Consider the following 12,047-nt stretch of genomic DNA (forward strand, 5'->3'; position numbering starts at 1 on the left):
TGCTGAGATTGAAATAAATAAATAAATAAATAAATAAATAAATAAATAAATAAATAAATAAATAAATAAATAAATAAGAGAAGCGAGACATGGTGAAGCTGATTGCCAGCAATAGAAAGGAAACGTCAGTCGGGGGCCGTGATGACCTTTGCCTGTTAAGTCCCTGTTAAATGCTTTTTGGCAAGTTATCATTAAAATAATTTAAATGGTTTACATAGTATCCGTTAGAATTGGATAAATTCTGAATTTCGAGCATTATTTATCACTGCGGCATTGAGGATTCTGCCAGGAGAACACTGAGGAAAATTGCATTTTCCAGAAAAATCTGAGGAGAATGCGGAGAGATCCTGAAAGTTGACGCAAAAAATGGACATAACAGTTTAAAATAAAAACCCTCTTAATCATTTATCACATGTCATCTAAATTACTTAGCCGCTAATTTCAGTAGCCACCCTAAAGCAGTCGGTCTTACACTCTACACATGGTGGCGAACTCAGCAGACACCGCTTGGACGATGGAGTACTGAGAATTCGAACGGAATTTCGTTGTCCGAGCAGAATGAACATTGCTGGCAGGTAGAATTACGAGCAGAAGTTTATGCAAGCCTGGGGAAGTGGAAGGACTAGGGAAGCCGTGAAACTAGGTTGAATTTTAAACATAACTTAGCTTTTTATATACATAGGTCCTTTTCTAAACAATGCAGTTATGCTTTATTTTACCTATTACAGTTTGACTTGTAAATTTGATATATATGTGTTTCATCATATGAATAATAAAAATATTAAAAGTATTTGTAAAAACCAAGTTTCCAAGGCAACGTAGCAGAATGAACAATGATGGCGTACTTGACATGAATCTGTTTCATGTGATAATGAGTTATAATATCAAAGTTATCTATTTCATGTTTTTTGTGTCTGAAGCAGAGCCCTATGGTGAACTATTGACACGCTTTTGTGAACAGCCCAGCGGGAAAACATGATCGACTGCACGTATGTTTCTCGTGAATTATATCATGAAGAGAAAGACAATGACACATGTCATGGCTGATTGTGCACCTTTATTAAGCCTAAATCGGGTACGGCCAGTTCCGAAATTAATGGTGAAAGGCTTCGAAAATTCCGTGACTCTCAGTTCAGCAAGGAACACGTACCTGTTGGCTGGGGTGGGACCCCTCGGGTATTTTGAGTTTGAGATACATAGATTGTTGAGGAGTTCATTTCCAGCGTGAAGTTTCTTCATCAGGACAAAAATGTCGGATTGGTATCTGACTACAACCCTTTTTTTTTTTATATTTTGGAGAGAACAATAAATAAGAACAGTTCATTGCACTTAATTATAATCAAGTAATACCAAGAGACATAGTTTCACGTTCGTGCAGTCATGGAAGGGTAAAATTATGAAGTATTAAATAGGTGGTCAACCGCATTAGTTTGAGACGTGTTAGACACAACGAACAAAGTAAAAGTCTGGAAGAACAATGAAACGTTTTATAACACTTCGTTTCACTTGCTCCTGGTGACATAGCGAAATGTAACTGCCTCCATCTCGCCAATACATCAACGAAAGAGCTGATTAAATCCCTCAAAAAAAAACTAGTAGATACAAACACAGCTGCATGGTTCAGTGATAATATTTACTTGCTTCTTTGTTACAACAATAAGATTTGATTGCTCTCTTATAGCGGGCGGGCTGAGTATCCCGGCTGAGTATGCACTAAAGCGGACTGAGTCCGAGTATTTACATGAACTGGTTTAGATCTACTTGTCTTGATCGAATGTTTTGGCTTTAATTTACGTTGTATTTCTACAGATGTGATTCAGTGCACATCCCAAAGGTTTCCTTTGTTCTGTATAGCGTTTGTGCAATAATTGTCTCAGTTTACTGAACTGTACATTTTTCAATTCTATAACATTAAAACCGTTATGACGACACAGTTGCGCCAAAATTTTAGCCTCTTATCATTCTTCTTAATAAATTAGAACATTGATTAAAAATATCTTTTATGATTCTACATTTCTTTCCTGCTCCTAATAAACCTCTACAGTTTGCCTTTGTCTTGTCAGTTTGCCAAATTTTGAATTTATACACTTATTACTATTTCCGAAATAGCAATAAAATACGTTAGTTAACTGCAAATACAAACTGCAGTTATCCCATTTGCTTAGTTCGCCCACTAAAAAGACTGATCTCTTTAGCTTTAACTTCAAGTCTTCCAGAGGCATCCGAATTCCTTATCCAGCTTAAATCTGTGGTTGTCCAATGATTTCCACGTGCGCTGGAAAAAACTGCTGACCATTCAGCGAGTTAAATGGCGGCGTTTGAGCTGGGGCCATGGTTTGATACGTGAATGCGGCGGCTACTGAACTGGGTGGAAGCGTGGGAGAAGGCACATAAGAGGGTGGAGGCGAGTAGTAGAGTTGATCATACATTGCACCAAACACGATCGTTGGTACTCCGTTGTACTCAATGAGCTGAATTGGTTGCACTGAAGGAGGTAGTGATGCCGGCATTTGGCCGTTAGGTGACTGGGGAACTGGAGAGACCAGAGGTACACTTTGAAGTTGTTGATTATTTTGGATCGTTTGTGAAAAACCAGCGGAGAAATTACCAGGAAAATGCTGAGATCTGAAGAAGAAAGACAGGACATATGATCGTCTTGTAAACAATAATAGCTGTTTTTTTAGGGAGCGGGCAGTGATTAAATTTGGGTCTTAAGACAAACAACAACGGACACTTTCTCCTAACCATGGTTGCACGTTTGTGCAATATAATCAGCCAGTAACTTTAAACTTGCTGATTAGATTCAATTATTTTCACTTAAGGAAAGTAAACATTTCAATAACGATAATTGAAGTCGGTTGACTCTATTGAAGTCTGGATCTTTTGTTTCGTAGATGAAAAGATCGTTAAAGTGCACATCGAAGGGATCATTTCAAAATACAATGACATGAATGCACAGATCTGCAAGAAACTGCAATAACCAGAATCTCTGTTTGTGCGTGATGGACGCTCGCTGACAGAGTACTATAGAGCTTAACATATAATCAAGTTCTTGTAAAAGTTTTTCGTTTTAGTTGTTGACTTGACCCTTACAATAATGATAATAATAAAAAGAAAACTGATTAACCTAGACAACATTGTGTCCCATTGTCTGGCTCAAGTTACAGGAACTCTTTTCAATTAACTTCTTCGCTACCGAAGCAAAATACACCTAACATTTAATTTCTGTTACAAAATGATTTTTTTAAGGTTGAATATTGAGCTGCTGTTTAATAATAAAAAAGGAAAGTTATTTATGCTATTTCTACTTTTTAAATTATTCACCAGCTTTATTCACAGTTGTTGAGTACCACAATAAGAGCATTTGTGTCGGAAGCCTTTGACTCGCCTTGTTCCACACACGCTGTAATTTGGAGATCTTTGTTTCCCTTCAAAAGTATTACATGTCATTTGTAAACTTTTGAAGGCGTTTGTATTGTTGAAAAGCAAGTAAATATTCATTTCAAAATTCATGGAGTCAACTGGTGTTTTACCCTGATAATTGATACCGTTCATATGACCGTAATAATACAAAATACTGTGATAATGTGAACTCAAGATCACAGACTTCACCAAACTTAAAACGTCTGTAGAAGATTAAAGCTGCTGAAACCATTTAGGTGAAAAATATTGCGTTTTGTAAGGCTACATTGTATAGACGACCTTACCCCATTACTGCATTCTGTTTGAAGCCAAATCCATGACCTGTCATCGCATACTTTCCATTACCTAGTAACAACAAAAACAAATCACGCTTGTATTCGAATTCAAACAGAGATATTTACTCTTTGTGAACATTGTGTGTTATTGATAGGGTCTGTGTTTGATTCAGCGCAAGTCAAGCGAGAAACGAGGCTACAATGAGCCAGATAGTTTATCCTTATTCTCTGCTACAGAACATCATTTACCAAATGTCCGGTAAGATCACTTACACTGACCTTTATTCGGCTTTGGTTTTGCTCCAATGTAGGCCAAGTTTACGTTTGCCGTTCTTCCGTCGATTACCGGTCTCTTATCTACACATGCTTTTTCTGCGCAATCTTTGTCAAAAAACGTAACCTGCAGTTTAAGGAATCATTTAGAAGGCAGACTGGATAACAAAAAAGCCAATGATGTCAATCTAAATCACACAAATCAAAAGCACCAACACTTACAAATCCGTAGCCCTTAGACTTAAGTGTATCTCTGTCTCGAATGACAACTGCCTCCTTGATCTCGCCAAACTGTAGGAAAAAATCTCGTAGAGAATCGTCATCTGTACCGTATGGAATGCCTCCGACAAACAGCTTCGTCAGTCTGGTATCTTCCTGTCTGATCATTTCTCTGCTGTTTTTTTCGTGTTCTGATAAACCGCGCGTTTAAGTTGACTTTAGATTCCAGTACTGTAGATGGCTGATTACCGGCGTCTTTATGCAACCTACAGTCAAAGTTTGTACGTATCACTAATTTGCACGTGTATGACGTGTTATAATAGTGCTTGTCTAGGAAGTCTCATGGGCCAGTATTATAAGATTAGCTTCTCAGCCAATGGCTCTTTGGCTTACTTTCTTCAAATGGGTCCAGTGGGACACGTGATTGATGGAGTGTCGAAAACCAAGCTAATTAACAGTTTTTAAATCCCTGTTGACAACGTTGATGTGATGCGAGAGCCTAGCAGCACGGGTGATAATTGCCGTGGTGAACATTTGTGAATACTCAAGGTCACTACTGGGTTTCGCAATATTTTTCGGTGTGCTGGTTTTACCAGCCTGAGGCGAGGCTTAATCAACCCCACTTCTGAGCGCCATTCAGAGAACAATATCTTTCCGTTATGCAAATTCCTTTACCAATGGATTATTACTGAACTGGAAAGATGTTACTCACAGTTCAGTTCATGGCAGTAATTGGACACTGAAAGGTCTTTCGCTCACTTGACCAAGCAATGAGTGTGACGGCATCTCGAAGCAGCAGGAATCTTTCCTAAGAAGGTCACGTTTTGATTCCTGGTACTGCTTTTAAGAACATAGTTTGGATCAGTTTGTTTCAGAATTTTCTCGTAGTACGATTAACATGTAAAAGAACTGCCTGTTTTGTAATCTAATTAAGTGGTCTGTTTACAGTAGGTTTGAAGGCTTTTTTCTCCTGGTTTTTGGCATACTGGTGCCAGATTTACTTGATTTTCTGTGCGGCACGGCCGCTTGAATAAGCATACCACAGTTTACCAACGTATCGCTTTAAAAAGTTGTTTTGATCTTTCACTGTGGTGCCGATACACAAACTATTTGCCATACAACGTTGTTTGCTTAGCTGTTTTGTCGTTCGCCTGTTATCTTAGTACAGTATACGGTGCGATCCAATGGCCGCCTGTTAGAGATTACGTATTAACAACCCGATGCAAGAGCTAAGCTGTTACGTTTGCGGTTTCTGGGGTTACTGATAAAATCTCAGGTCATTATCAACTCTTTAGTGTCGAGAATAATCTTTATTTAATAACACTAAACAATATATGCAAATATTGACTGAGCACTTTGTTTGTACTGGGTTTGTTTCGTGTAGTGGTGATTGCAGTGCAGCACGTATCGTTTGACATTGCTTGCTCTGGCCTTGAACTTGACTGAGAACCGGCGAACACAATTTTGCAGATACAACTCTCTTGTACAACTTCAATTCACGAGCGGGTCAAATTCGTAACGACTCCACACAAATAGGTATTGTATGGCTCTTCAAAACAGGTTAAACGATCAAGTATTGTTTAATTTGTGTTCATTTCCAAGCAGAACCATTTCACTGAGTAGAAGACCTGCAGCAATTTTCCCTCTCTTTTCCAAAATTTTTTATATTTGGACTGTCATTGTCTTCCAGCCTTAACTTTTTCATTTTCTACTTAACCCAGTTTAATGTTTAGTTAACGTCTTTGTCGGAAACAGTGCCTAAATAAATTGACATATTCACCGTCAGTTTTTTTTAAACTTATTTTTTAGCTTATTTTTGTTTAATGCCTTAATTGCTGCGATAAAAGGCGCCGATTTTTGACCGACTCTCCACCGCTTATCAGTACAGATTGGTTCAAAAGGTTTCACGATTTCACATTGTTCATCGATCTCAGAGCTGATTTTAAGCGGTAACTTCGGATCTTATTTTTCAAATCATTCAGGCTTGAAGGCGTGTCAAGTTTTACAAGAAGGAACTGAGCTCAATTATTAAAAGAAAGCTTTTTAGCGACAACAAAAGCGACTATCGTTTTTAATCACTAAATGAGAACCTCAAGTGGCGCAACTAAGATCAAGATCTTAAAGGGTGCTGTTTTTATTGTTACCGTTCTAGTTGTATAAATATGAGCATGGATTTCATGATTCCATGTTGGATGCGCAACTAAGATGTTAAGCCTTTCATTCATGAAAGTGGTCATGCAAAAAAAAAAAAAACATCTGCTGCTGATTTTTTTCTTTGAGCAACATCAAAACAAACAGCTTAAAGGACTTCTGTAGAACTTTTTCACACTTGGCTGTTTCATCAAAAAACTCAGTCAAAAGTGAGACGGGCACAAACACTTACTCACCCTACAAGGCCTGACCGCGGCAATCGCAAAAGCCCGCTTTTTGAGAGTCGTGCGTACGATCGAGTCGCAAGGTTCGTGCGGCGGCCGGTTGTACTTGGAGCACAAAAGAATTGGTGAACGAATGAATAGTATGCCCATCAGCAAACAACACTTGTTTGTTGTAGTTATTAATCTTTTGAAAATGAAAAGTTTCTAACTGTGCCAAACTAAACAAATAAAAAATCATTCTTTTTCGCAAACTATGTTGTCATGCTTAAATATGGGAGTCGTTGATTTTTTGAGTGAAGGGGAGTATAGCCACTCTGAGTCAGTAAAAATAATAACTGAACTTGTATCAGTATTAAAAAATGTAATATCAGAATACAAACAAGTGATTGTGTCAGTTGTGGTTGACGTTCAGTTTCATGGCTATGGTTCAGCCGACGAACAATTTATGTTACTCCTTATAACGGCAAACTTTTTCTAAAGGATTTCAGCAAGGCCGATTGAACCGGGCGATTGAAACACCGCAATATATCGGATATTAATCCTTAATTAAAATGTCCAAGTGGGTGAAGTGTCTGACAATGGTTTCAAAAGAATTCAGACATACCAAAGCCTGTTGGATTATGTTGATTACTTGGTAATCCTACCCTAGAACAACTAGATTGGTATTGTGTTATTTTGTTATTGCTTTGTAACGGTTCCTTAGGCCATAGGTGGAATGTTGACGTTTATATTTCAGATAAAACTTTCCAGTTTCATTAATCTCCAGCCTTAAAAAAAAAGCTTTGCGATGTAACGGGGGGAGATTTATCGAAATGAAAAAAACAATTATCTGGCGTCTGATCTTTACAAAAAGAGTAGACAGTGAGAGCGGTTGTCTTAAAAAACGGGATTAATTCCGCTGTAACAGAAACAGCAAACGAAAACACAGCTCCCGTTCACACTTCGTTTCATGGGCTGTGGTACATTTACAGAGTACTATAATTATAAATAAGGTTTTTTTTTTCGATTTTTTGTACTCTTTTCGCCGTGGGTAGCTAGCCTCCCGTATCCAGGCGACGTCCTCAGTTTATTATCAAGGAACCTTAGCGTCTGGAACCGAATTCCGTCATCAGAATTGATTGTTGAAATGTAACTAAACAAGTGCATTGACACACATTGACCAGCCACTGATTCTCACCCCAGCTCCGATTCAGGATACCAAGTCTGAACGTCACCTTATGTAAGATTTCTGAACACGCTAATAATCGTTAAACGGATCCTGCTGGTATGTGCCTTCTCTCGATTTGGGGCCGGCAGCGAAATCATAACTTTTCCAGTAAATGAAAGTAAACTGGTATATATCAAGTCTGTTAACCCTTACCGGGGAGGACGCTGGTTCAGTGAAACAGACCGTTGTGACCGTTGTATTCCAAGGGTGTTCTTATAGAGGATCCACAAAAGAAAAGGATCTTCAAATTTTCGTTAAATACTTTCTGAAAGCATTTGCTGTGTAAAATTGAGGATTCTTTAGATATTTTTGACACAGCTTTGGGGTCTTTCAGCCGGTCTTTTTTGCACGGTTCATGAGTAATTCCGCTAATGAAGGTATGTTGCTTGGCTACGTAGTGTAAAACCGTGTGTCTGAGACACTGCTTGTTGATGCATGAAGGAAGATAATTTTATTTTTTATCTTGATGAACTGAACACAACTTTCAGTTGATGTACGTGAAGCAATATTTCATGGAGGGGGAAGGGAGGGAGGGAATACGGACCACCCGCTAGCCGCTACAGTTTTCGTCTTCCGGGTCAAAGGACTTTTGTTCAGTTCGCAGATTACAAGTAAATCATCAGACGTTACTCGAGGTGGAACATTCAAAACTGACCTTGTCTTTTCCTATTTTCCCAGTTCGTTATCCTACCAGGAAAAATCAAGAAATGGATGAGAGAACGAAACATTGACTTCAGTTTTATCCAAACAAAATAAGATAAAGGAGACTGAAAATACTCTAAACATTAAAACAACGGTACTAGTTCATTGTAATGAATGATGTATTTTCACCATACCCTAGTTAGTAGGTTTTGCCAAGGGGAAGGTATTCAGTGGAGGTGGCGTTAAATGACCAGTGACGCGAGAATTTACAAAGAATTTGAACTTTCAAGCTATCTAAATTTTTGGAAAGTGGAAAATTGTAACCAGAGACAAGCCGATAGTTATTCAATGAAAGTGGCAGCTAAATGATTAACGATTGGACTGCATGAGACTCGCTTCAATTCCCCGAGCGACAAACTTACCTAATGTTCGCTCATTTTGGGAACAACATAGGTTACGTATCATCAGTGTGCATCAGCATAAAGCCACAAAATACCGGACTTACTCTATTTTCTTTTCCCTTGACGATGAACCTCGGATAAAAGACACTCTCCTGGGAGACTTTGGTTCATAAGTTATTACAATGGCATCACGATGACATCACGAGGTATCGTACGATGAATACCCATGATACGGTATCACACAGTGCTCTTGGAAGGGCCACAAAAGTAGCTATCACCAAATAACACAAGGTACCACAAGGCACGACGGGCAGTTAACTGTACGGTATTACAGTGAATCAAAAGGATGCATTTACAACGACAAATTGGATTTTAGCAATAAATTGGTTATTGGTAGACTATTTCGGATAGGCAAGGTCAATCCTTAGCTGCCACTTTGGACCACTTTGTGATTAAAATGAACAGGAAAGCGTATGCATATCATGGGACGAGACAGTCAGCCTGGATAGAGACGACAGGAAAACGTTTTAGACTGCTCTGGGTTTGAACAGCCGGGTAATGGAACTAAAAGTGGTCGTTAGATGTTTCCTCTTAAAGGAATTTTCCTTATTTATTCCTTATTTTGAATCAAAGCCGATGAAAGACGGTCTACAAGCAAGTTTCACGAGAGATATGTAAGCTTAATTGATACCTCAGGGACTATTTAGTCTAAATTGATAGGCTGAAATATTTTAAAGATGTCTGGTAAATGGCTAAATTGTCATCGTTGTGTAAAAAAAAAAACACACACACACACAAACATTAACGTAATCGCTGATCCAGGCCTGAGGTTGATCTGTGTACGGCTGTGTGACTGAAGTTTTCAAAAGTTTTAAAAAATTATTAAAGACACTGAAGAGGCGTTTATCATGTTCATCAGAGCATTTACAGGATCCCTTTGCGCCTTCAATTTTTAAGATTTTAAATACCGATATGGAAGTTAATTCGTGCGAGCCGTTAAGAAAACAAGCAACAAGCGAAGCGATACGGCGGATTCCGAAACGAAACTTTAGACTCTCTTAAAAAGAGTTTTTTTGTAATGTAATTGTACCATGGACAGGATTGTTCTAAGTAAACATTCAAGAGAAGGCCTATATACTTGTGTGAAAGAGATGGCAAGTTTTGTTAACAAGACGCTGTGGGAGCGTTTACTTGGGCGCCGTTGTATTAGGAGTATCTGAGCATGCACGTTAGTTCAGTCTTTGGTGACAGGTGAACGATAAAAGATTCGCTGAGAGTCTAAGGCATCATATTTGCGATAAACGTGATGTAGTTCGACTGAAAATGTCACGCAAACAAAATAAAACATTACTCTCTTTAATACTAAACACGTCGGATTTTGTAACCATGAGGTGCATCTAAGATAATGATGGATTTTGGCGACAAAGGAGTATTTGCGGTTCCAGTGGTAATGATGAATTTTGGCGACAGAGGGGTATTTGTGCGAATACCTTTCCACCCTGATACCCTTTTTTCTGGGCTTTCTATGAGAGATGTTCCAGCTTTTTCACTGGTAACCGCGCACGATCGCAAAATGTCACGCAGAACGTGCAATATGACACGCGTGCGAAAAGACATGCGTTCTATATGGGACGCGTGCGGATAAGACAAACCTCACAGAACATCCGATTTACAGAAAAGCCTGGTTCACACTTGCGACATAACGACATAAACATAATGACATAAGAAGGACGTTATGTCGTTATGTTAGCAGTGTGAACTTGTAAACATAATGACATATTGGCAACATAACGACATAAGGAAAAAACTGATCTTTTCCTTATGTCGTTATGTCTATGTCGTTATGATGTTATGTTTCAGCTAAGACAAGTGTGAACATCATTGACATAACGACATAACAAGAACCAATCAAAGCGCCACAAGAATTGTCGAACCCAGTTCGTCACCAGCACTATTTTTAATATGGTGGCTACTGTGGAGTTGGAAGATATGACGGAGCAACCCTTGGTGCGGCTCGTGTTGATGAAGAAGAACTTGCTGAAGCGGTTCGAACTAATCCAATATTGTATGATAAAAGACGTGTAGATGCTCTTCTAGCTTCCTCCTGAAATACTGGACGCACTCACTCCAGTCTTTTCTTCTAGCAATTTTTTCCTTTTGTTGTCCTCGACGACGCCGTCACCGAAGAAACAAATTATTAAAATCATCTCAAACTGAAGGCAACAAGTGTTTGTTCCGCCATTTTTAAAGTATTCTTTTCACCTAACCTTATGTCTTTATGTCAGTGTTCACATTACCGACGTAAGCGATTATGTCATTATGTCATTATGTCGTTATGTTGCTAGTTTGAACCAGGCTAAAGTTAACTCAACGAATCTATTTCATGATCACTGGAATAGGACAGAACTTTAATGACAAAATCAAAGCGCTCTGTGAGTGACCAAAGAATGAACTATTTCAAATTATGTCTACAGTTATTTGTTTATTAAAAACGCAAAAAAGAAAATAAACTTCACTCGCACTGGAAGGTAACGCAAAGGTCGAAGTGTACGTTCATTCTTTTAGTAGACTGCAAAACAGTCATTTTTTTCTCTTACAAAGGGGCGAAGCGCCGTAAGCGTGGATTCGCGCGCGCGAAGCGCGAGCGCGAGCCTCACACACCCGCATTAATTTTGGTTTTATCCAAGTGAACGTAAATAAAGAAATTAATTCGTCAAGCGTTGATTGTCACTGTGCATTAGCGAACTTTCAATGAAATTTATTTTCGAAGCTTTAGTTTCAGTTTCCTACTTTACCCTAAGCCTTTCACCCACGGAATGGTCTTGAATCTTTTAAGTTAATTCAACGTTTTCTTTTTTATATTGCGGCCAGAGAAATGAAATGTTTTGCTCGGCTGTATGTAAATTCAGTGTTTACGGCCTGATCTTATCGATTACGTTTGACACCGAATGGCGATTTATCGAGAAGAGCCACAAGATCGTCTGAGGTTAATTGAAGTCGAACTTTTGGAAAATATCCGTCCTGAAAGGAAAGTTGCCCCTTAGTTTCGTTCAATGGAAGGAGTTAGCAGACAACACACATACTAGCTGTTTTTTTTTAAGAATACGATATTCGTTGTGTTAATTTTACGTCCTTGTTTTTTGTCCCGTAATGGCGGCTCATGATGAATACATGCAGACTCGCAGACTCGGCCAACATGTAGCGCACGCGCAGTAGACCACTGCGATTTGGC

General features: G+C 38.7%; 1 protein-coding gene across 5 annotated transcripts; it reads right to left on the reverse strand.

Moving 5' to 3' along the window:
• Positions 1–1,619: 1,619 nt before the first annotated feature.
• LOC146450430 (uncharacterized) lies at positions 1,620–9,013 on the reverse strand. Of its 5 annotated transcripts, none has more exons than XM_085100490.1 (6): positions 8,916–9,013; positions 8,428–8,459; positions 4,194–4,456; positions 3,978–4,098; positions 3,708–3,768; positions 1,620–2,625 (listed from the first exon to the last, which is right to left on the reverse strand). In XM_085100490.1, exons 3-6 carry the CDS (start codon positions 4,356–4,358, stop codon positions 2,241–2,243), a joined length of 732 nt encoding a protein of 243 aa, XP_084956616.1. In that variant the 5' UTR covers positions 4,359–4,456; positions 8,428–8,459; positions 8,916–9,013; the 3' UTR covers positions 1,620–2,240. The 5 variants fall into 5 exon arrangements, with proteins under 5 accessions (XP_084956616.1, XP_084956614.1, XP_084956619.1 ...); XM_085100488.1 differs by having other exon boundaries at positions 8,833–8,969; XM_085100493.1 differs by lacking the exon at positions 8,916–9,013 and adding an exon at positions 8,837–8,851.
• Between the last annotated feature and the right edge of the window lie 3,034 nt (positions 9,014–12,047).

This window comes from Pavona decussata, unplaced genomic scaffold, assembly GCF_977016875.1.
Source record: "Pavona decussata unplaced genomic scaffold, jaPavDecu1.1 SCAFFOLD_468, whole genome shotgun sequence".
NCBI classification, from domain to species: Eukaryota; Metazoa; Cnidaria; class Anthozoa; order Scleractinia; family Agariciidae; genus Pavona; species Pavona decussata.

Bases quoted from the DNA above. Each gene is read 5' to 3' on its own strand.
- LOC146450430 (XM_085100490.1), bottom strand. From the start codon at position 4,358: ATGATCAGACAGGAAGATACCAGACTGACGAAGCTGTTTGTCGGAGGC. The intron at 4,099-4,193 runs GTAAGTGTTGGT...CTTAAACTGCAG, and splicing joins AGTCTAAGGGCTACGGATTT to GTTACGTTTTTTGACAAAGA. The intron at 2,626-3,707 runs GTAAGGTCGTCT...TTTCTTCTTCAG, and splicing joins AAACAGAATGCAGTAATGGG to ATCTCAGCATTTTCCTGGTA.